The sequence below is a fragment of the Bemisia tabaci genome, chromosome 3 (genome assembly GCF_918797505.1).
Source record: "Bemisia tabaci chromosome 3, PGI_BMITA_v3".
NCBI classification, from domain to species: Eukaryota; Metazoa; Arthropoda; class Insecta; order Hemiptera; family Aleyrodidae; genus Bemisia; species Bemisia tabaci.
Genome location: NC_092795.1, coordinates 24,458,268 through 24,484,823, shown reverse-complemented (window position 1 = coordinate 24,484,823; position 26,556 = coordinate 24,458,268). Strand labels below are relative to the sequence as shown.

Below are 26,556 nucleotides of genomic sequence, written 5' to 3'. Positions count from 1 at the left end.
TTCAATCATAAACATTTTCATTGACGTTACTGAACTGATAAATTTTACAAAATGCCCTCATAATGTCTTTCTGTGCTCTCTAACATATCGACGGTGAAACTCCCTAACCACGTATCTGGATATGTGAAGTTGCAGACTTCCTATCACATTTTATTTTTCAAATGAAAAACTATTTATCTTCACTTTTTAATTCAAAATTATCGAGATTTTTATTCTCTGCGCGTGAAAAATTCTGTGAAAACTTCAAGGAATGATGTTGATTCGTTATCTTCTCAAAAAATAAAATGGAAGTTGAGTTTTCAAACACTGCAAACGAGAGCAGTGGTCTGGTAGTTTCGCCATTAAAGTTGAGATGCACTCTCAAAAGCTCAATTTTACGTGATATATACTTAGATTGCATATGAAATATGATAACAACACAAAAATTTCTCCTGAATATCCATCTGAAACAATTAAGTGGAGTTGAGAAATGGTTACTTCATAGCATTTATATTGATTTTGTTAGCACCGCAAGCTTTGATAATTCCAATATCGACCTTTTACTGTCGAGCATTTTGTGCCTCGGCAAGCACGAATATTACAATGAAAGGTACCATGATTGTTTTATGGAAATTGAAGCTCCCCTTGTTGGTTCCAATGGGCAGCATTCTCCATTGGAATCAATAAAAAATTCTAGCTTCCGCTGGTTGACGAATAAACCCTGGTAAAAATTGGCAGTAGAATCTGTGTTCCAAAATACCATAGACCTACAGCCGGCTGTCAGATTTCCAATAGCTTCTATAGCCGGCAACACAATTTCTTATAGCCTTTTATAGCTGATGGTGACTAAGCAACAGCCTGGCGATAAAGTGTATGCTAGACGTCACTAATTACGGATGCTAGGACTTAGTGAGTTTTTTGACTACTGCTATGTTTTTGGGCCGTAGTATCTTGATTTATTTTGCGAAGAAAGCTCCGTACTTTTGAAGGATGCCTGTCATTCTTAATATGTTGGAGCGCCTTCAATTTCGCCTTATACTGTGCAATACCTCTGGTGTGAAATAGTTGCTTCAAGCGCCGTGGTACGCTGCGGCGCGGGGGGCGGGCAGCCAGCGCGGAACGCGCATTGGCGCCTACAAACCTAACAGAGATACTTCACGCATTGCGCAATGCGTGAAGTATCCCTGTTAGGTTTGTAGGCGCCAGTACGCCGCCGCTCCGCTTTGTGTTAGGCTCTAATATTTAATATCGTGGAGTCAGCGTTTTCAACTCATGATTTTGAAATGTTTGCACACTCTGTATGGATTATTCTCATTTTAATTGATGAAAAAAAAATATGTATTAAAGGAAAATATAATGTGTGTTTTGTAAATATTAAGGTGATTCCGCACAAACTTAAGGATTTACAAAGCACACGAATTTCTACACAATATCTTATAGCCTTTTATAGCTGATGGCGAAAAAGCAACAGCGAGGCGATAAAGTGTGAAGCCCGGCGATAGGAACTATAGCCCGGTCGTATGATTTTTCCCACTTTCTACAGCCAGCTATATGATTTTCTATCGCCTTCTTCAGTCGGCTATAAGAACTCCTAAGGTATTTTGAAACGCAGCTCCTATGGCCAATTTTTACCAGGGAATCATTTGTTTTTCAAAATAATTTGCGTCTCATTTCCCACAGACCCTATTATGAGCGGTCGACAGCCGTTTTCTAGGAGCAATTGCCTAGTTAAAAATCAATGTGGGAGCCGAACTTTTGGAGCATGCCATAGGACCATCGAATTAAATGTGTGTAAAGATCACATTTCGTCACTCTCCGGTCAAAGTATCACAAGTACCATGCGACGTCTAAAAATTTTCGCCGCGATTTTATTTTTTTAAGGACAATTTTTTCAACGAGGCTGTCCGAAAATTTCACTGAACTTTGTCTGCGCTGCTAATAAAATTTAAAAAAACATTTCTGAAGGATTTAACCAAAAATTTCTCCGTAAAAAATAACTTGTCAGCGGAAATTTTTAAACTCGCATGGCACTTGTGATACTTTGGCCGGAAGGTGACGATTTATGCTCACTCTTTAAGTGAGTTCTCTCCTTTGGGAGGCCCCATATGACTTAAATTGTGCGAAAAAAAAGGTTCAAGGACGCCTTTAACATAGTATCACAGAAAAAGGACAATTTTTCTATAGAAAAATCAACCATAACTTTGGAAATGAATCCTTACACTGGATCAAACTGATTTGCCACAGCAAAGGAAACAAGATACGGAAAGATGATTCTGTGATTTTGACAAATTTTAAAGTAGGTACAAACTTATTTCAGTGTAGTGGCGAGGTACCTATTGTGATCTCTCACACGCATCAATTTTCAAATTCGCACTGATAAATTTTCGGTACGTAAAAATTGTCTTTTTTATGACGTTGTGTTAATGACCGTGTCGATTCTTCCTTAACCGTGCTACTGTGCTAAGGATAAACGTCGTATGAGGCATCAGATGTAGCCAAGTTTCCTACGATAAAAACCGAAATAACTGGAAAATTTGTGAGTATTTTTTTCCAACATTTTCAGACAATTTTGTACGCAATTCAATCTAAAATATCTGAAGATGTCATGGAAAAATGTGCATGAATTTCATCAAAAATATATACTTCATCCATGGAAATTTGGCAACTCTCGAATGTTCATACGGCTTTCTTCCTTAGTATGGTAGCGTAGTGTAAATCATCTAAGACCTCTTTAAAGACAGAAGCTGTGCGGCCCGAAATAAAAAAGAAATGTGGCAGCAATGGAGTTTTAAGGAGAGTAATGACATAGATTTGCTTTTAATTACGACGCTTACGTTGGTTGCAGGGGAAAAACGCAAACAAAAGAGATTCTATCTGAGCAAGTGCACATGTATCGACAGCTCATTTACTTGGCTCTCGGGTATCCAGAGCCACCTTCCGGTCCGCGGACGGTAACATGCACACCCAAAGCCACTTTCACAGCGGTAGAATATCTGCGCTGTCAGAGCCCTCTTTATTATGTCTCCGGCGGCTTAGTTCTAAGTATTTTGCCTCTTCTTTGTCAAATGATCAGTCTCGAATATACACGGAGAAAAAAACTTCGTGCGTGGGACCCGAAGTTAAAGTCATATGGATCTCTAAAGTTTTCGGATTCAGCATCTGAACACTTTAGGTCCAGCTGCTGAGGTTTGGATCGCACATCTGAAACTTCAGTTCTTACATCTGAAGTACCTCGGTTTACACATCTGAACAACTTCGGTTCTCACATCTGAAGTACTTCATATGTAAAAACTGGAGTCTCAGATGTGTGATCCGAACCTCGATAGCTAGACCTGAAGTGTTCAGATGCTCAATCCGAAAACTTCAGAGATCCATATGACCTAAACTTCGGGTCCCACGCACGAGTTTTTTTCTCCGTGTAGGCTTCTTTCATTCTTGTATTACCGACATAAATTCGTTACTTTCCGGCCAAAGTATCACAAAGCGCCATGCGACGTTTCAAAATTTCCACCGCCACTTTATTTTTTGACAGAGAAATTGTTCAAAGAAGCTGTCCGAAAATTCCACTAAATTTTCTTTGTGCTGTCGATAAAATTTAATAAAATTTTCAAACAGATTAAGAGCCCACACAGCCGCATGCCTTATATTGAGGCATCGATCACCCATTCATTCTGTAATGGGACTACATTTTGCGAAAGGGAACTACGATATCTGGATCATCTACATAGCACTTATGTACAAGTAGGGAAAATAATGGTGCATACGTTGTAACTAATCTGAGCCAGATATTGTAGTTCCAAGTTGCAAAATGTAGTCCAATTGAGGAAATCATCGGACAAAGCACCTACAAGGTTTGCCATTCTGGTAAGATTGGGCTTATAGATCTTTATACTCGCATACTACTAACCTATCAAAAAGCTCTCCAATTCATTTCTTGCAAAATCACCTCTGAATGTTACGTCATTTTTCTGCATAAATGGTCCTTGAAACTGCCTAGTTTTAGCCAAATTGCAGGCTAATATGTTTAATTATGGATGATTACCTCCATTTTTCGTACACAATTTACATTTTTAATTCACAGAAAAAGTTATTGGCTTCTGTGGGGCGTCAGCGACAGAGACATGTAATTTGTGAACGGCAGGTCTATTAAAGTTAAAGTTTTCAATAGGATGTAAATGGAATGATTACTTATCTTTGCTGCAAAGTTTCAGAATTTTAGATTTTGTTTTATTGCAGGAAAACTAACTAAAATTTATCTTTCAAATAATTTGGAATGAGTGAAAGTATAATACATCAAATTACACAAAAAACTCACTCTTTAGTTTTCTCTGTATACTAAATATACGAACAGAAACTCGTATCATTGTAATCAAACCTACTCAGTTTTCGACTTTAGCCATGAATATACCTATCGGAAAAACCATTTATGTCTCTATTAAAGGCCACACCCAGTTAGGAGTTTTGAGCGCTTCTGCAGTTTGATGCAATGTCCACTTGCAGAATCAAACAAAACAAATCTATTTGCGTGGCAGTCTTCGGAAACACCCTCTATCTCCGTCAAATATATAACAATGTTTGAAAAAATATACCGCGAAATTTGCAGCATCGTGTTCAGTGATAATTTCCTAAAATACAGAAATCTTGTTGTGAGGGAAAATATGACAAAATCAATAAAATAAACAGGATATTGCTTTATTTATTTACATAATTAAGCAATAAATACTGGATATGTAAATAATTTTAATCGGTTAACAGGGGAGGCGTGTAATTGAAGACACATGTGCTGACCGAATGTAGCTGCTCCAAAAACAAGCATCGAAGTAATAAAATTATGTACAATTATTAATATTCTGATGTGCTGAACCGTTTTAGTCAGTGATAAAAATTGCAATGGTTCAAGTCTATCCGTGCATTTTATTTCACTTAGTATCGTAACTACATTGGAGATCTGTTTCTAAAAGCCTCTTTAAAGACCTGAATGATTCCTCAAAACCGTGTCAGTTAACTTATCTGCACTGGCTTGAAGTACAAAAACACGTATCATCATTGCATTTGGCAACATTGACCATTTAAAATTTCATGGTTACAAAATGTATGCGTCTCAGTGTGTCATCTTTTTTTTTAAATAATAAACAAGTCAATATTTTCGTCTGAAATATTCACAGTATTATTTAAAAGAAAGTTAAGGAAAGGACAATTCAAGACACAATTTTAGTTTAACTTTATAGAAACAAATCATTTCGGTCTCCAGGTTTGTCGTAAATTCTACAAAATTAGGTATGCGTAATATGTAAAAAATATACAGAGTGATATGAGTTACACATTAATAAATAAATAAATAAATAAATAGATAAATAGATAAATAAATAAATAAGATTACAAGGAATTAGAAATTGAGCAATGACTCATAATTAGAATTAAAATTATAGGTAATTTGGCTACGCAGACACTTAAATGACTGAAACTCCGTTCAAACTTTACTACAAAGTATTTTTTTTTCCTTTTAAATATATACTAATTCTACAGTTTATTAATAAATAAGATCTTCAGCGTCCGATGAATGCATCCTGTATGGACTGCAGTTCATGGTATTTGAAGGAGGTTTTATTTTCCTTTCTGATTCTCCCACGCGAAGAGCAGCGAATTGTTTACAGCAGGCATATTCGTCCGAGTAGAAAAGACTAAAATTCACCTTTGCCACCAGAAGTTTACACTGCTAATGAGACAGACAGTGGTGCAAATCTAATACAAAATGAAAACTAATTCAAATTGGAAAAATGAGGTAGAAATGCAGGAGGACGTATTTCTGTCAAACGGAACTAAGCGCCGATTTGAGTTCTTTATGAGGAAATTAGAATGCCGGATAGCGCGTTCTGTCAAACGGAACTAAGCGCCATGGAAAAGCATTGTGAGTATAGGACGGAATGAGCCCGACACCCGATTCCGCCGCCAATCCAAACCCCGCTCTCCCTTCCTCCCCCGATGGCGCTTCGTTCCGTTTGGCAGAAATACGTCCAGTTGATGCTCTGACAACACCATCGGTGGAAAAAAATATGAATACCACCAGCAATATTACAGACATAATTATATGATTACAAATTATTTTTTTTTACATGGAATGTACAATGAAAAAAAGTCAATGAAACTGAATCTCACTCGAGAAAGACACCTCCTTTTGTACGCACGACCATTCAATGGGTCAGTAGCGCTAGTCGCAGAATCGTAGTCTGATGATTTTAGATAATAGATCAGCAAATAGTGATTAAATCCGTCCAAACATCAAGTTCCTAGGTCCAGTATTGACGGAGATATTCCTTTTCAAAAACACGGAGTATGACGTCATCCACCACGGTGACGCCTACCACGGTTTCTATCACCTTCGTTCAAGTCATTGAATTAAGTAACCGGTACAAAATCTGTATCATCAATTGATGAATCCGACGTGGAAGAAACCAAGGTAAACTACCGCAGTGGGGGACGTCATATACCGTGCTTTTTTGAGGGCGATATCTCCGTTAATACTGTATATAAAAAATTAGGCAATTGGACGGTTCTTATCTTTTTTCTGCTGTAGACATCTCAATCAATTGACGGCTTAACTGAGCCATTCCGGTAAAGAATCGTCTGACCCGATAGCGGCCTTATTTGGAGATGTACTTGACGATAGCCTCGAACTCCTCGGAGAAGTCGATGGCATCCCAGAAGGTCTTGAAGCCGGACTCGAACTCCGAGGCGTGCTCGGAGATGACCTTGAGCTCGTCCTTGAGGTCAGAGTTGGTGGTGATCTCCTTGTACATCTTGGAGAGCATCTTGATCAATTTCCGGGGCGTGGAGCCGGCGGCGTTGTTCGGGAACCAGCTGTACAACCCGGCGAGGACATCAGGGATGTTGATGGTGACCGGGAGGAAACCTGTGTTCTCGAGCCAGTCGCCCAGCTGCGCCCCTAAGACCCGACTCCTCTCCAGAATCGACCGAACGTCATGCACCACCGTCAGGTGACTCGAGTTGGTATCCGACGGGGCGTCTACCCTCCTCATCCTGAAAACATAGAGAGAACGGTTTTTTTTTAGCAAACTTGGAGATTAAGTGTAACCTACTAATATACAGTAGACTAAAAAAATAACCGTGGAAGCCGTACTTACGGGCACACCGTCCGCGTTCCGGGCTCAGAAGTCGAAAGTTCCGGGCGTAGCACCCGGAGCAGTCGAAGCTTTACGGCTCCAGCAGTTCGGAACTTTCGGCCTCTGAGCTCGGAGCGGATGGTATGTTTATATAGCCGGTAACTTTTTTGTCAGTGTATGGACTCGTTTAGTCTTCTGGTTTCATAGTATTCTCTGGAAGTTTGTTGGGGTCCAAGGCTTGATTAATGGAGCCGCTATGGCGACAAATTTCGAAATTTTTTTAATGTAGGTATAAAAAGAAAATCGGATCCAGAAAAAAAATTACAAACGAGAAAAGGCGACAAAATCTCGTATTTCCTGCTGAGAGTATAGTAATTTCTAATTTTGTCGTCTTTCGGTGATACAAGAGACAGCACCTTTAATTAGTCGAGTTAAGAGAGAAACCAAACACGCAACTTGACATGGAGTTGCGCGGCGCAGAGAGCAATGATGCCGAGGACTTGAGATGAAAAGGAGAAGCCCTCAGCGCGGCGGTCGGCTTGTAACACATATTAGCACCTGCAAGACCGCATGAATACTTCACGCATTGCGCCAAACACATAGTACGGTCAGCAGCGGTTGACGTGGAACGCATAGCGCCTACAAGGCTGCATGAATACTTCACGCATTGCAGATATTTCGACTTCCATTATACATATGACGCACTCCCTCATTACGGACCCGATCTCTCCTAGAAATTCCTGCCGACCTCCTCCAGAAACCCATCTCCGTTGCTCTTAACATATCCTGTGTCCGTTCCTTCAGCTGCCAAACTTCACATTCGTACCACCGCTCTGTCTACCGCAATTACAAAAATCAGTCCGCTGTTGAGGTTCATGAAGCATGACTATAGTCAGTCTCCCTACCCCGGGCGAAGAGTTAGGTTATTTTCCTTGGTTGTTTGGTTTCGCAAATCTAACCACTCTGTTTTTCTTATCATAGGAGCAAAACTGAAAGTGAGGCGAACATACTCATAAAACGAGACGCACATCAGTTCACAATTCAATCAAAATATCACAGCTCATGGTAGTGTTGTTATAGCAAGTCATCATAACAGGTATACTTAATTTACTATTTTCAACGGTGAAATTCAATGTTTCGCTGCAGTCAATGGCCCACTGTCATGACGATAAAAAAAGAAATTGGTTTTATGATGAATCATCTTGACGTAAAATGTTTGATCAGTCATCAAGGCCGGAATTTTAAGGCCTAGGATGAGTTCGAATTCCGCTCATAGTTTGCGTCCGTAAAAATGAAACAGGTTTCTATTATAACCATGTTGCCACTTTGAAACATTTCTTCCATTCAAACAAGCTGAAATGGCATGAATTATTTTTGTTCTTTACTATTCATTTTTGGTATGCAGTGCAAAACGCATTCATGCATAATTTCATGGTACTAATTTAAAAAAATTTCAGGTTTCGGTCTTAACAAAAATTATTCTAAATATTATTTGACTCAAATATTTGCAACTTCTGTTTTGCAATATACAAGCCATTTTTTTTCCAAATATGTCAAGCTATGTTTACACATAATTGAATTTGGATTTTTTTTCCGATGAGTTACACGATGATTTAATTACCAAGACGAGAGCATTGTAAATTAGTTTACTTTAAGTATAAAAGCTTAAAAGATAAGCTTTATAACCATGACATATAATAACGTAACATTTTTTGGTCTGCCCCTTTCTACTTTTCGCCTTCCGTCAACAGAGTTTCGCAATAAGTTTATAGTTCTTCCGCCAAGGGTTACCGGACTGCATTGAAAAAAAATCGCGATCATTAAGAACCGAATTTTGGTGTTCCATAATTATCGAAATTTTCTGTTTTTCGAACCAAACTTTCGATTCATGTGATCAAACTTTTTGATTAAATCGGACCTATAGAAGATAATTAGTTACGAGAATTAGACACTTTGTTGTGCGAATCTTATACGAGTCGGGATTTCTATCGATAAGGTTCAGTGCCTATAAGTTCATAGACTCGAACTTTTCATTTCCACAGAACGGAAAGAAACAACATACACCACAAAATAAAAAAGACTCGTTGGCACATGTGATGTTTCAATTTTCCTCTGGAGAACCTTATAAACCACAAGCTTGCGGTTCCATAAATAAACGTGGATAAAACCAAACTACGCCGATTCGGCGGCATGGAAAGTAAGCGGTGTTGCACATCCGCACAGGAAGGGGATTTGATGGATTGAATTGTGCTCGCTGTTTGAAATGGGCGTAATGCATGTTTCTGGGCATGCCGACCACCAACCACACGCACGTGGAGAAAAACAGCGCAACAGCGATGCTTTTCTGTTGAAACGGTGCGTTTTCTCCGCGGCGGTTTATGCCTTCGCTTAAAATCCTGCCGACTCAAACGAACGACGTCTCGGTCGCGGTTAAAGACGCGACTCAGCGCTAAGTAGGCCAAATTCTATGTTTCAGCTATCGTGAATCACCTGTTTATGCATCTTCAGATTCTTATTGAAAGTTCCGACCTAAAGAGACATCAAGATTTATGGCGAGGCGTAATATGTCTGGAAGCCGCTTTTAGTGGACGTGCACGTGCTCACTGATATTCTCGTCCTTATCGCCCAACATTCAACGCTATAGCTCTTTTTTTCTTTTTTTTCTTAAAAAAAAAAAGAAACGATAAAAGGACAAAAACAAAGGTTGTATTGTGTTAGATAATAATCCTACGTGTTTTACAACCGTTTATAGAACTTTTCAAACATACTTTTAGATGTTGGCAATGATTTAATTGTCGTATAGTATTTTTTCTTAAATATTTACCAGAAAACGAGGGTGATGATATCCGTTTTATGAGAAAGATTTTTAATTCACAGCCTGTGAAGTGACTATCAATCTATGAAAAATGTCTGATCCTTACATTTTAATTTTTAATCTGAGTCTCAAACGGTTCTCTATTTTAATTATTTAATTTTTAGGTTTTTGGTTTTCAGAATTTGTTTTTTTGATAATTTTATTTCTAACTTCAAATGATTGTTGAAACACATTAAAAACATTTTTAATGCTATTTTGAAGACACGTGTATATTATCAGACTGTCATTTAAATGTCTGAAAATAATTTTAGGCCCGTTCTCCTAATTAACGCTCTTATCAAACTAACATAACGTCATGTAAGAACATTTTGCGTTAATTGCGTTAATTCATTAAAATTTAGTCATTGACCGGTCATAAATCGATTAAACCCTCATTAAACACGAGGAATCTCCATCGTTATTAACACTTGGACGCATTTTACCACCATGGCGCAAAAGGCGCGAATCAGAAACAAAGCATGGGTTTGTTTACAATCGAACCAAGGGTTCGATATTATACCGAATGACGCAGCCACTAAATCAGTCTTTTTTTTAAAATATTGCTAATTCACGCGGTTGCTTCCGGAGGCGTCACATGAATGCTCGCGAGGCGGCACACTCATCGCTTCCATAGTCTACCGAGATGCGGCGGCCGTAACTCATTACCATGGTCTATCCGCGTCTCGCATCCGTATCCGTCATCAAATCGACGGTAACCGGCGGCCGGTGAGTTACGGCCGCCGTTGCCAATGGGTCAGCTGGTCAACCGCGCTCACCAAGTTCACGTACGCCGCAACCTCATAAGCGCGTCTCCCGCATGCTCCCATCGCCGATCCGATCAGAAACCTCGGATATCAGTAGTAATAGTCGCTACTGATATCCACTTAATCTCCGCTTGAACTAACGTGTTTCTTGCTTGGCGAGGCTATGACTGACCCGTCTTCTCTAGTGTGGCTACTACTCCGCCGCAACTTTCTACGCTGGCATTTTCGGTGGAATGCCTTCGCAGAGGAAGGCGGGGGTGGATGTTTAGAAGTAGGTTCGAGTATAGATAACGATTTATATGTATTAGTGAAACGAGTGGGGTACTATCGATCTTACGTGGCCTATTGTTGGCCTAAATAAACGTGGAGGAGATTTGGCCCTTGTTAAGCAGAAAGGAACCAAGCCGCATCAGCTATTGCCGAATTCAATTGGACAATTTAATTTTTTACATTAAAACGGTTGTGCAGATTTCTGGGACTGTTTTGACTTACCTCGTACTACGAAGCAAGTTCCTTAAAATTCTTGAAAGGATCCACACAAACGTTCTCTTTTAAAAAATGTAATTGCCCAATCCAATTTGGCAACAGCTGACGTGACTTGGTTCCTTCCTGCTGCACGCCGTCCCTTTAAACGACGGCTAATCATGCTTTATTTTGTGCAGTGTGAACGAATTCGTGGTGAAAATCATTTTTGTGATTTTGATGGGAATGAGATTAGCGTCGGAAAATTTACATAAGATTTTATGACCTGCTAAGTGTCAACTTGTTTCCTTGCACGGATAAAGGAATTTTCCCACTTCAATTTTAACATCTAATAATTTTAAAATTGCTCTGGAAGATATCAATGCCTCGCAATTTTTTTAAAAAAAAAATATCGCTTGACGTCTTTATTTTGCGACGAGAATGTTGCAACGCATGTCCATACGTGACTCTAAACCTCTCATATGAGCTTATAAATGAGCATTTTGTATTCTCGTTCAATCTCTTTAAAGCAGTCGAATTTTTCTCCTGATCATACCTATTTGACTCCATTCGGTCGTAGTCTCCAACACTATTCTTTATCATTCAGTTGTTCACACATTCCTGAAGAGAGCGAATGTATATCTTTTAGCAAAAAATTCACTTTTGGACGGTTCAAACCGTAAAAAAACAATTTTGCTGTTTACACAAACGGACTAGCTATCGTCAGCTGAAAATGACATTAATCCTATACCTAAAATGAGTAGAATAGCTTTTGTAATCAATTCAATTTTTTTTAAAAAACAAAGATTAAGGAAATTTTAAAATATGAAAACAGAGAGAACTTAGCAAACGTACATTATGTTATAGACAATAAAGCTCCCTTGCTGTGGAAAATTCAGACAAAATAGATTTCAGCAACAATTACATGCTCTGTTTAAAGCTTTTAGTAAAAATTGGAGTATTAATTCTCGGTGTTCTACTTTCATCGCGTGACTGAATCCAACATCCTCAGAGTAACTGTAATAAGGCATTAAAGTCACTACGACCAGGCCGTTCTGAGAGGTGTAGCACTGAAAAACGACATCATAACCATAATGCCTGCCCCCGGGGCACTCGAACGGTGACCACTACTCACTTTCGCACTCATTCAAAGCCGAGTTAAAAACCGTATTTACGATCAACCTTCAAAGCTTACTTTCCACAGCTCAAGCGAATCTCCTCTAATTCGATTTATTCACCCCCGGTGAAAATTAACTAGCTATTTTAATGTATTGATTCCTGCGTGGGCAAAAGAAAACAGAAAATACGAAGGTAAATAATTGTGGCTTTAAAATAATGGTGGGAATAACTCGTATGAACAAAGCTGAATACCTGAATACATTGAAACCGCGATTTTTTTAAAAATATTTTTTACATTTTTGAGACGAACTAATTGAACATCCACTCAATGATTTTGAGATTTTGCACAAGATTATGATTATTTATTGATTACAAAATCTTCAAGTAAAGCATGGGAAAGCTTTACACTGAATTGGAAGGCTAATTAGATGTTAATTTATTTTAAAAGTTTTGAAACATGAAGAACATAGGTTACTTTCTCCTCCATGGCCCCATTTGAGTGATCCCTATAATATTCAACTAAAACTTTATGTCTTTAAGGCTCTTCTATAAACACCGATTTTAGTCCCAAATATACTCTACTTAAGTTACAAAATAGTTAAGGTTCTATTCCTTAATTTGGTTCATACCCCTCTTTGTTTAAAGATAAATTTAGGGTGTCTTACTTTTCTACGGCAGCGTTAAAGTCTCCAAAGTTACCTATTGGTCTGATTATTTTACTAGAATGAACCACTAAATAAGTTATGCATTTAAACATTCTGATACATGTTTTCTAATCAAAATTTCACATAAAACTCGATTAGTAAACAAAATTACTGAAATTAACTCCTGATTAAGATATTTTATCGTTTTTAGTATAAAGTCGCCACGGAAATTTCGAATCCCCCGCTCTCAAGAAATACAAGAGTCTACTTAACTCAAATCGGAAACCACAACGGTCTTGGAGGTTTTTCAAATCGGCAGTGTTCTTTTTCCTTTTTGTGTCGTTCAACGTGTTAAAAACGTGCAACAGCAGATCCGGAGCACCGAGTTTGAGGCTGCCATATTTTCATACCGCAGAGACGGTTACGGTTCCGTTTAGTGCGCGATTTTACTCGCGTGGAATTTTGTTTTGTCATGAGCGAGAAGTTTGGTTTTATGCATCAATAAACGTTAATGTAGCCTAGTTAGGAATTAAGTCTAGTTATTTTCGTAACGCGAATCGTGTTTTACATGAAATTTTGATGAGGAGATGCGTAACAGAGAGCTTCAATTCGCTCCTTATCTAATTGGCTCATTTATATATACCAACAAAATAAGGCACCGTTACTCAAAAACGAATACAATTTTCCGTACCTAAATGATATTCTTTAAGTTAGTTCCATGTCTTAGTAGGAAGTTTTTTAGAGTTTTTCTTACCAAGGTCAAAAAGTTGAAGATTATACATAGGATTCGTAATAATAGTAGCAAGAGCAGTGATACACGGAAAAAACGGGTTTAGGATCGGGTACTGCGGCGCAGGGCCCGGCCCCAAACCCCGGGTAGGTGAAATTGCTTCACCTAAACCTCGGAGAGTCAGGCCCAAGCTGAAGGTAGGGTCCAGCCCTACCTCCATATCGACGCCGAGCGTAAAAAATCCGTGCCCGCGCATGGATTCGAACTCGCATCGCAGAGATGGTAGACCAGCGCGTTACCACCAGGCTACGAGGCCTCGATAATCGAGGCGGCGAATTTACGCCTCTTGAGTGCAATTCCCCCTCTCGGCATATCAATGACACCTGATCATACGGGCATCAGTCCTCAACTGGCGTTCAGCGAGAAATGACGTTATTCGCTACTCCTGCGCATGCGCAGTAACTAAAACCTCAAAACCCAGTCGGTGGCAGCGTTCGCAACTAGCTCATGGAGGTCTCGTGCCTGTAATCTGTAGGGACGTGAGCTACCTCTCACCAAGGTAGATTTACACAGGTATGGAAAAGTGAAAATTTCCCATGAGCCTCAGTACGTGTCACATGACCTCGTGACGTAGGTTAAGGGGCCCGTTTTTTAATTTAATTACAATCAAATTAACATTCAAACGTTTGTGCGTTTAAACGCTAAAATTAATATCGCATAACCAAAATTGTGCAAAAAATCCCACAAAATTTTGACAAACGATAAACCGAACATAATAAATCAAAATAATCAAAACATCCAAAATGGCTGACGTTAAGGGGCCGCTGGAGAGCCAATCAGAGGCCAGTTGTTTAGTTCTGTCCATACCTGTGTAAATCTACCTTGACCTCTCACTGCCCTACCTCTAGTTAGGGCCCCATCCTAAACTCGTTTTTTCCGTGTAGAAGAAAAGCAGTCTTTCTTACCCTTTCCTCTACTGTTATTAAGAATCTTGTAATCTTCAGCTATTTTACCTTGACGATGCGATGGTGCGAAGACCCCAAAAGGCTAGAACTGTTTTGAAAAATGTATACATTTCTCCTCGAGCTTTTCACTTTTTACCTAGTACTTGACAACTTGGCTACCACACCGTTACTCCTCATTCAATAGAGGCTATACCCTGAAACACTCTTCACATTGTTTCTAACTTCAAAGCTCTATCCTATACTGATTATACAGAAAAAGTTGGTGATGTAGCCAACATGCGTTAAAAATCAGCATGAAACTGAAAATCTCAATACAGAGGGAAAAAAAGCTCATACAAGCACAATTTCCCCTCAAAGAGATTTTTCCCTATGTATTGAGATTTTCAGCTTTTTACTAAATTGGACGTATTTATGCTGAAAGGAACACTATGTGCAAGTGAAACGATGGGGTGTGCTCGTGGTGAGTTGGATAAGAAACAATGTAAAAGAGGATATAGTTCCTTTTGAGAAAATGGAAAAGCGGGATTTGACATTAAATCAAAAGGAACTGAGTGCTAACTCGTGAGCCGTGGACATGTGACAAGAGCGTTGTGGACAGGGCTCATGAGTTAAAGCCGAGCATGAGCGAAAACGGGGATGGTTTCGTTGCCGCAGACGTCACTGGCGCTTTATATTTCCCATTCATTCTTATAGCCCGACCACTGACAAGCACACCCCATCTTCTCACTGGCACATAGTCCCATTTAGCATAAATACGTCCAATTTTAACGCACGTTGGCTACGTCACCAACTTTTCCTGTCTTAATGACTCGTGCGTCCACTGCAATCAGTTTGTATACTGATTGAGTTCCGATTGATTTGATATCGTGACTTTGAGGCTGATTTGTTTTTTTCGCTTCAACATCCGGCAATGCCGTCCATCCAGCACGCGGACAGCCGACGACACGGCACGGCTTCCACTCTAAAAATGGTAACGAGCATTAGGCCAGGCAGCTTCCACTCATTATAACTTGCCTACAAGTGGCTTTCCGGTGTAATTGCATTTCGAAAAAAAAAATAGAGTGGCTCTTCTTCTGTCGGCCGCGTCGCCGCGACACATAATGGAAGTCGCGACTCAGCAGAACCAGTTTCGGATCAAGATTCATGTCCTGACATTCCGAGTCCACGGCCGGCCGCGAGGAGTTTTAAGACCCGCTGTAAAACTGCTCTGTGTATCGCGGAACCGTTTTCTGGGTCTATTAGGGTGGGGAAACACGTACTTATCTATACCCGCGGTTTGGTAGCATAAATTAGGTATGCAGCCCGACACGGCTCGGAGCCCGAAATTGAACTAGTTTCGACCCCATTGCGAAATTAACAGGGCTCCCTGCTAAGGCAAAAGGTAGTATGAGCCTTTGAATGTTGCCAGCTGGCCATCAAACGAGGGGTAAACTAAAGCAGCACGTTGGAGGGTTCTTCTCCAGAAGGATTACTAGAAAGTTTTGCTCACAACAGGGAGTTTGGAAATCGATTCCTGCGTAAAAATTGAATACGCAATTACAGTTAATGCTCATCAAATAATACAAAAGTCGTACAACTGTGATTTTGTCTTGACTAATGTAAATCATAACTACATCTTTTCTAGGATTCAGTGTCCAAACTTTGTTTCTGCGCTAAATATGTGTGTGGAAACCTACAACGGAGCACCTCCGTTCTTACAATGGTCAGTGTCCTATTTTCTTTTGACAAGATATATTGATTTTTATGATTAGACATCGACATTTTTTATTGCATTCGAATATTTTAGATGCAATTCAGAATTCAATCTGCTTAAGGGGAAGATAATGTTTCTAAATATACCCAATACCCAATATCCCTCATATCCCTATACCCTGCTAATTACTATCAAAATTGGTTTAATTTGCTCTCGAAAACGATCTATAAGGTGTTTTATAGGAAAAACATTCGGTCTAAATTCTCCTTAAATAACGTTCTAAAGATCACTTGAAAGATCACAGGAAAAACAATCACAAATTGTCCAGAAAATGTGCATTTTGTCGGCAGAAATTTTGCAACACTCGCGCGTGTCCGTAAGACTTTTTGTTTCTAGCGCGGCAGCACAAAGGATGGCTTTCAATCATTGCTGCCATGTCCCGCCTAACATCCTCTATGGATTGTATTACATTGCAAAGGAAGAATGGCAGATCAACTTGAAGTTTTCAGTTCGAGATACGTCAATTTTGCTGCCAATATACATCTGGGGAGACAGAGGCATCCTTTCACCAAGGAAATAAGAGCGGATAAAAGGGAAGAGGACATGTTTATCACCTCCATGTTTCCTAAAATATATTAGGAACATCGGCGTTTCATGGTTGCGCACATTCCTCTGAGAAAGTAGAGGAACACGTAGGTCTTCTTAATGAAGCGCACGTACGAACTAAATTTCGTCGCTCTTCTGACGTAACGGCGTATCTCTGTCTCCAAATGAGCCTTGGAAAGCATAAAGTTATATGGAGAACAGGGATCATGTGGAAATCGAGATACGCCCTTGCGTCAGAGAACCGACGACTTGTGAAGAGGTAGTCCAATCCAGAGTTTTCGGGAGAACCTAATTTTGGAAGTATTTGGTGAAACGCACTGGTAGACATGTGAGTCAGTTAACAATAAAACGAAATGAATACTAAGTTTTTTCCGGAAAACTTTTCTTTGGAGGGTTTCCATCGTTTTTGTGAAAATTATGCAATGACTCTGAAAATTGAATGTGCTTTCAGACATATATTTTTCACTCTAGGTAAAACCTTCCAACTCTTAAAATCCCAAACATTTTGCTCATAAAGGCAATGCCATACTGAGGGGAATTTCCAAAATTTTCATTAATTCTGCCGAATACTCTAAGGAGCAATAAACAGCCCTTTTCAACCCCAAAAAATTAACATTTTGAGGTCATTTCACGCAGAAATCTTGCATATCTAAAAGTGGACTTTCTCAGAAGTACAATGCATTTCTTCGGATCTTTCAATAACCACAAACACATTTCATCAGTTCATCAGTGGCGCAGTCTTAGTGGAATCGATTATGGACTCGACAGAGTTTAACAAAAACGCACCGAGTCCTATCAACTTTAAACCGAGAAAAATAGATTTGAAGTTTTACACCTTTACGAGACTCAATGCTGATGAAAGCAAAATTTAACGACCATTTTCATGTTTATAATACTTTTTTCGAATTCGAGTTTTTCACAGGGGAAAATTGACGACTAATTGAATGCAAAACTACTCTCAACTCATTTCCTCCAAAAATGCGACATTATGCATCTCTGTTAACCTCGATCTTCATGATTCTCGTGGTACAAGTGGATTGCATTTTGTAAAAAAGAACCAGAAGCATTGCAATGATGCTAAGATTGTGCAAATTCATCCTTTGCAGTAAAATAACTGAAATCATGAGAAAACATGAAATTTACATGGTAAGTTTAGTCTTAGATTCACAGTTTCCAGAGAGTAAAATAAAAACTGTCAATAGATAATCAGGCTTTTTTCCAAGACCAAAGAAGTTGCACAGTCTCATTAGCAACATTGCAATGCTCGTGGTTCCTTTTTGCAAAATGCAATCCAAGTATAGAGACTGTCCCTGAAATCCTCTCCTAGTCTTCCAAAGATACCTCGATACCCAAAGGCTCTCGAGCGCTATCTCATGATCTGCCGCTCCACCCGTGCGTCGGACACTCCGTTCACGCCGACGAGATCCTGGAGAGATGACGCTCCGAAGAATGTTGGGTGTGCCCGTGGGAGTCGTCCCCCACCACCGTCTCCCCCGGACACGTCATCGGGGGAGGAAGTTGCCAAGCTGGAGGATCACAAATGGATTCCCATGGTGCTGCTCGACGAATGTGTGAAATTCTAAAAGGTTAGTAGACGCCGGTGCCGGTGCCGCCGAGAGAAAATCGCAGAGGTCAAGTTCGCGACAACGTAACTAAGCGGGTCACGAGCGTGGAGTCTCCACCGGGGACCGCGATTGGAAAGGGAGTCTTGCGACGCCGGTTTATAGGTCGGACGGTGAGAGCCCTCCGTCCTAGACTTTGGGAAAACGGGCGTTCGGCGATGAGCCGGGGAGCTCCGGTATTAACCAGCGGGCTGATTATTGAATTTTATAGACTAGACAAAGAAGACGTATAAGCACGGAGAAAAAAACTTCGTGCATGGGACCCGAAGCTGAGGTCATATGGATCTCTGAAGTTTCCGGATCACGCATCCAAAAACTTGAGGTCCAACTGCCGAAGTTCGGGTCAGACATTTGAAAGTACTTAGGTATGTACCGGATACTTCAGGTGTGTGACACGAACCCCTCGGCGTGTACTTAAGTACTTTAGATGTATGACCCGAACTTCGGCAGCTGGACCTCAATTTTTCAGATGTGAGATCTGAAAAGTGCAGAGATCCATATGACCTCAACTTCGGGTCCCATGCACGAAGTTTTTTTCTCCGTGAGGAGTATGGAGCGATCCAATTGGTTAAAATGAGTGGTTCCTGTAGACTAAGGAGAGAAAATTATGGACTAGCTATAGGGTCTCTTGTGGGTTGCCGTTGCTTAGTCTGTTACCTACCTCCTTTGTCCATTACAACCTCCCGCGTCCACCAATATCCCTCCGCATCCCTCTTGTCCTCTTTGTCTCTAGCTTCGTCTGTCAATTTCAATGATCGGCCTGCAGTGGTGATTACAAAATGGAAAACGTCGCAGGAAAATAAATTGATCGAAAATAATTTAAATTTTTAGGCATATCGATTGCTTAAGTTGAAAAATGTGTTTGGTAAAGCACCGATTCTGGACAACCGATTCTGGTCCGCGCTGGATAACGAAAATAATGCACAATTGAGACCACCAAAAAAAAGCTGAAAAAATGTCATTTTATGCTCTGTTTGTCACCAGGAAACACAACTTTGGCCAAATCTCTATCTTTTTTTTAAAACTTAGCCATTTAGATAATTTAAAAAGAAATTCCAAAAAACCACTCATAATTTCAAGTTTTGCCCAAGACACCGGTTTCCATCTGTCATGTTTAGAAATACCACGTTTTAAGTGTGAAAAACAGAGATGTAAAAGAAATGATGATAAAGTTTCCACTTTTTGAGCTGAAAATTGAGTGAAGTGCTTAAGATTGACCCCGGGGATCTGAAAAGTACGCAGATATACTCCTGGATGTATCTACATCTCAGAAATGTCCGATCGCTAACTTTGACCTTCGGTGCAGGCATTTGAAAGATGGCATGCTTTTAACATTCCTTCGCGACGTCCACCGCGCACAAGTCGACCCCATGGGCAGATCGACGCCACTTTCATTGAGCGTCGCCCATTCTATCCCCGCCGTAATGCGGAGCCGGTCACGGTGGGATAATGCGCGGGTGAGGTTGCAGTGCCACGCGCGTTGCCTGATCGACAGTTTGCAGGCGCCGTTGCCGCACCTTGAAACTCACGTTCCGCGGTGGATTTTGAGGTTATTTTTGGCCTATGGAATTGTTGCCTGTGTGAGGGATTTGCGATTTGACCATTGATTCTTATGTAAAAGTTCGCGAAAAACACGATGGTGCCAGGTTTTCTCTGAATCATCGCCCAGCTCAAAAAAGTCTCCAGTGAGGCCAAAATGGAGGGGATTCCACCCTACCTGAGAGTTCACTTCATCAAAACAAACTCTCCATGCAAGATAGGGAGCAAATACATTAGCAGGGTTGCACTTATTTGGGGACTCAAGACTGAAACACGACACCTTGCTAATGTATTTGCTCCTATCTTTGCATGGAGAGTTTGTTTTGATGTAGAGGTGGACTCTCAGGGTAGGGTGGGATATCCCTCCATTTTAGCCTCACTTGGAGAGTTTTTTTTGAGCTTGGGAGATGATTTTCAGAGAAAACCAGTGGCACCATCGTGTTTCTCGCGAACTTTTACATAAGAATCAATGGTCAAATCGCAAATCCCTCACACATGCAACATCTCCATTAGCTCCGCCGGAAATCCGACAACACTGCGGGGGGACTGAGACTCGGGAGCCGGGGCTGGGAACGGGACCCCGTGCCCGTAGATAGCACATCCGCGAATCCGGACGTGTATTTGCATAAGTCAAATCCCACTCCCCTCCCCCCCTCTCCAGCTGGGCCGCCACTTTCTTCCGCTGTGACTCTGCCGCGGTTTTAGCACTGTGTCTCAAGTGTCGTTGTAGAGGTTCGCAGTGTTGTCTGGGATTTTGCGGGCTGATTATTGACATTGATAGACAGAGCGATAGACAGAGAGGACATAAGAAAATCGATCGATCCTGTTGGTTGAAATAGGTGGTTGTTGTAGACTAAGCGGGAAGTGATTGACTAACTGTAGGGTCTCTCGTGGGTTATCCTTAGTTAGTCTGTTACTCATTTTTTCTGTCCATCGCAACCATCCACTTCTACCAATTGGATCGATCCATGTAATCTTTTTCTTCTCTGTCTACAATTTCAAAAAAAACAACCCGCGGAGGAATCTTGCTTTGAGAGTATCAACTACAGTTATACTATTTGTGTTTGCGTCGATGCGGATTGAAAATAGCGTCAGGGCTAGTCAATTTTCGCCAACTTTTGTCCGCCCGCTAGATACTAATGGGTCAATTGATAGGTCGTTATTGAGAAATATAATGACATTTTGACCACAATCACCGTTGAATCAGGGATAATCGTGATGGAATTGGGGGATGGCGATCAAACTATTTTTCCCCACAGAACAAAAGAGAGAGAGAGAGAGGGATTATGCACTATTGATTTGTAACCAAAGACGTCATTAAGGGCACACGAAAATCAACCGAAGTGTTTTGCACAGTCACTTTTTAACAACATTACCTATTCGCAATTTTTGTGGAATATTCGCAATCACCTTCTTTTTTTTCTATGATCATCACCATCTGATGTTGATTTAACCACCTGACTGACTAATTTATTTCGTTTTGCAGGGCTTGGATGGCACTTTGGTTGAGTTATGCCTAGTTGTGCTGATGCAAAATCAATTATTCTCAACACAAATAATTTTGACCTTAACAACAGAGACAAACATCCCCCGTCAGTATCTTGGCAACAGGTGGAAACGTTGTCTCGGTAACCAACCCTTAAAATAACTCCCTCGCTGTATAGTGAGGAACGAGTTAAGAAATTTACTAAGCAAACAAGCCGTTGTTTCGTAGATTCATTGGGCACAAAACTAAAAATTTAGCTCAGCAGCCAAAAAAATGGTATGACAAGAGGCGGCTGCCCACGCGAAAAACTTTGAGTCGTCGAAAGTAAAAGTCCCCTCCTTTTCCGGCGTACTAGAGGAGGGTCTCTCTCTATCTGTCTCTTTGAATGACAATCAAAGTTTTTTTCACGCCCTTGTCTCAAGTAAAACAAAAGAATTCTAGAAATTCTCACGTCGGCCGAGCGAAGCATTGACGTAATTCTGACTCTAAATAAATCAGGGGACTGAGAGGACCGCGACCTCTTCCGCTTTCTCCAACGACGCAAAGCGTCGCGTCGCGGCGCTTGCGACGCCGCCGAGACCTCGGCCCATTGCACTTGAGACAAAACACCGCGAGCAGAAGGTCTCGCCAAGTTGCCGCATTTGGTTAAAAAAATAAACCACCAGCTTACCGCGTGTTAGCATCGTTATTCTTGACGTCCTACCAATCGAGAAACGGGCAGGGCGCCTTCAATTATTTGTATATGCAACACGGACATCCATAGGGCACGAATAGTTGTATTCAAGCTCAAGTATTAACCACACGTTGCGCCTGTTGCTGCATAACTTAAAATTATAAAATCTGTCCATGCTTTATTTATCAGTCTTTAATTTTTCAAATTGGACGATCTCACTCATGGCGTGTTTTTCGCATATTTTCTGTACGACTGCATTTTTCTTAATTCAAAAATTTGAGACGGTTTAAAATAATAACTTAAAATGAAAAGGAAAAAAAAGAAAAATAAAAAAAGCTGAGAAAAAAGATTAAAAAACCTCCGGGCTTTTTGGAAAGATTACACTTTTTCTAACACGAAAATAAAGCGAGAGAAAATAGATACAACCATAAGTACAGGTCATAGCGTTGTTTTTTGGCAGAAACTATTAGAGATCGAATTTACAAAATTAATTATTGCGAATATGAAAAGTAGCGTGTGTGCCGAAAGTTTTCCTACGAACATATACGCGTTTTTGCAGATGAATAAAAAATTTTAGTTCCTAACTGCAAAGTGTAGTTCAGTTTTTTTTTCTGTTTCCCCGTCTTCATCATACACGGAAAAAAAGTGTCAGGGGTTATCCCCTAAAATTGTGGTACTACCCCGACTTGTTGAATGATATGGACGTTTCTACTCAATTGTATTAGTACCGCAACTCAAGTTAGGTTAGGACCGCAACATTTGGGTTAGTAACCTATGAAATATTGGGGTACTACCATGATTAATTGGGGTGCTACCATAATTTTACGTCTGGTACTCTAAATATTTTAATTGGGGTACTACCACAATTAATTAGAAATTTCCATATCATCCAAAAACTTCGTGCTTTTTTTCCGTGCAAGTATTTTCAGGGAATCTCTCTTCGAGTGTAAGTTGAAGGGATTTACCTGTAGCTGGACGAGTATCGCTGAGGGTGCGCGAGCCCGGGAGCCCTGGACTGCCTCTCGTGGTTGGTCGGGGAGTGACTGTGGGCATCGTCTTGGAAATCGGCTGTGGCGTCGCGTGATTCACACGGATAGATCACCGCGGCGCAGAAAAGGAGAACGGAGATCAGCACCTGAAAAAGATCAAATTATAGTTGCAGTCGGTGCATCGCATCGCATCGCATCGCACGCAGCGCAGCGCGCATCACGGCGGCAGCTTTGCCCCGAGCCACTGATAAGCGCTCTCTCCCTCGCCCGCTCACGAGACCTCGCTGTTCCCACCTAGCCCCCGATTGCCCTCTTCGCTGCCAAATATATTTTCTTTGTGAAATAAAGAACTTTTTAAGTCAGTCACTGATCTCGCTATACAGGGTGTCTCAAACATAAACAAGAATTCTTTCAGAATCACACTGAAAAAAATAATATGCTGTTTTAGCAGGCTAGGATGTCAAGAATGTGTCTGGTGATCTCAAGATATTGCCTTTACTGCCCTCGCAGTTAACTTTACATCCTATGAATGCAAATTCAACTGCGTGGGCAATCAAGGTAGCATCTTAGGATCACCAGACACTTTTTCCCCCATTTTTTTCAGCGCGATTTTTGGGCGCAAAATAAGACTTTTCTTTATCTACAGCGTTTCCCAATAAATCCCAGCCTCCCAAAACTCCACTTCAAATATGATTTCGATTCTTTTTCAGGTCAGAATTGTGTTTGACGAGTAAAAGAACACAAAAGTGTTGATTTTCATTCATTATCATTTATAAGTGTGGTCATAACTATAAGAATATCCGATTTTTTGGGCCGAAGTGTGAGAGGCTGTAATTCTGAAGGAAGTGTACTTATGAGAAAGTTATGGAACAAAAAAATCTCATTTTGATTCCAAAAATTGATTCTGCAAATATCTGCGCTTATCTATGGGACACCCTGTAGGGTTTCCAAATTAGCATTTTTCTATTTACGGAAAACGTTCTAGACGAATCAGTCAGATACATCTCTATAACGAACTATGGCAGTAAAATTTATGTTATCTCAAAAGAAATTTATACTATTTAAAATAAGAGGTTCGCAATTTCATATCATGGGAGAAAAAACCTGACAATGAGTCAAATTGCGAAAATTTGAAAACCCTTCAAAGTTTGGTAACAAATAAACTAAAAATTCAAAATCCTCCGGGGATTTTCCAGGCCGCTCTATGTCTTCATGTTAATCTGTAGGATGATCTAGATCTGAGTGGCATGGTTGGACAAATAACATCTTTAAAAACCTGACAGACCGTATCTGGTTTAAACGATACATCGGAAGGAAGAGGACCTCTTTATTATGAGAGAGAGTGTCCATATGAAGCCAACTCTTCAAACAGAGAGGGGATACTTCACCAGTAATGCCACTTTATGTATAGACTGTGGATGTAATAAAGAAAGTAATTTTTTAAAATTAAATAGGGTATTCTCTGCATGGGGGATTTGACTCAATATGAAGGCTCCACTTTATTACGGCGTCGCTCTCATCCATTATGGCCGGAACTTTAAAGGCTTTATTTTCGTGACCAGGAGTTGACCTTATATAAAACCAGTTGCATTAATGATCTTTTGCAGAGTTTAAAATAGGATGCTGTCAAATTGATATTTTCAAAGTTTTGCGTTAACTCCTGTGTCCGTCTTAAATACCACGTTTTTACTAGAGCTGAAACAAAATTTGGTATATTTCAACTCTGATTCGAAATGTACCAGTTACATACTTAATTTTATACCTCAATATTTTCAAGATAGCTTATTACTTTTAGCACATACGTCTGCCACTATATTCGTTATGGTTCATAATCTTGGCATCAAAGTAGAGAAGTGAAGTCGCGGGATGCCGTGGGCGGATCCACCAAATTGGCAATATTGCTTTTCTCCATTTAAACCTATGGAAACTTATCGATTTTTGGAGAGGCCAGGTGCTCCGACAAGAATCGATTATTTAACATAGATTTGAATGGAGAGAATGCGGTGTTGCCAAATTGCTAAATCCGCCTGTGCGGGATGCTAAGTTGAATCTTATCAAAACACCCAGTAATTTTGATGCTTCTTCTTTCAATCCATGGCCTCATTTGATAGAAAGTAATTGCCAGACCTGCCGGTTCTCAATTTTGAAGCGAATCAATGAAGCACGGAACATTCGTCTTCCCTTTACAGAGAAGTTTATTCTCCCGTTACAACTTGTCCGGGGCTCTTGCAATTTTCATGGCGTAACCTATTTGACAGTGCAGTAAGGGCAGAAGCATAACTATGTTTTATTACTCCACGGCACAGCGCGTGCCATTTGTCTCGGCAAAGAGGCATATATGGAAGAAGAATATAACCAGTTTCCTCTCCTTTGAGATTCATTCTTATGATAACGCTATTCTTTCTGATCAAGCTCAAACAATCATAATTTGCAGGCGCAGAAAAACTGGGACTGCATGCATTAGCATGAGCCTCCGTCTGATCAAGATTTGTTTTGTTTTGTCTTTCTCATGCGGTGAATAAGTGCTCATTTTCTGGCAGAGGACAAACTGAAAATGACTCACCTGCAGCTCAGCCACAGACTTTGGCTGTTCCATTGAAAGTGATGGAACAGGCTCGTACCATAAGGTGCTTCCCTATGGAACGGCATCATATAATCAATGGATGTGAAAGTCTGTAGTTGGGCTGCTGAAACAAAGGAAGTTAATGATGAAACTACAGAATCACCTATCTCATTCTAAACACACACTTTTCTCAACATTGGATCAATGATGCAAATCGTTGCTTGCATGAATTATATTTCAGACTGGCAACAGCATCCACAAACTTAACAGCGGTTTCCTCAAATTCCGCGTATTTAGTCCTCAAACTTTGGCTATGAGATCAATTTTCAGGTGTTTTTTGCGCTAAATAAAGGAGATTTAACCTCTCTAAGGGCTGGTAAAGTTATTTTTCTCCCTCTCATCACCTTGAGGACATTTTACTCTTCTTCGTCAATGCGTTATATCTTAACTTCATTTTGCGATTAGAAACTACAATTTCTGTCTCAGCTTAGAAACAACGTATGTACGATCGGTTTCTGTATGCGGATAAGTGTTTTTACCCATTGACCAGAAATTGCAGTTCCGAATTGCAAAATGGAGTCCATCTAATCTCTCTTGGAACGTACTTAAGGAAGCAAAATACGACAACGCTGCTTTTCGACCCTGTGTTAAAGATCCTTTACAAGAATGCATGGAGTAAGTCCCTGGAGAAATGAGCACGAAGCGGCGGGAACAGAACCGATCGACGAGCTTTGGGTCTCCGGGCCA

General features: G+C 40.3%; 1 protein-coding gene across 1 annotated transcript in view; it reads right to left on the bottom strand.

The window, feature by feature from the left end:
* Positions 1–4,690: 4,690 nt before the first annotated feature.
* LOC109031172 (uncharacterized) overlaps positions 4,691–26,556 on the bottom strand; it is a 34,645-nt gene continuing 12,779 nt past the window's right edge. The window contains exons 2-3 of the mRNA XM_019042535.2: positions 23,223–23,392; positions 4,691–7,017 (exon numbers count right to left, since the gene is read on the bottom strand). Of these exons, the coding sequence (XP_018898080.2) occupies positions 6,621–7,017; positions 23,223–23,392 (567 nt within the window). The 3' untranslated portion in view covers positions 4,691–6,620. The remainder of the gene's footprint in view (positions 7,018–23,222; positions 23,393–26,556) is intronic.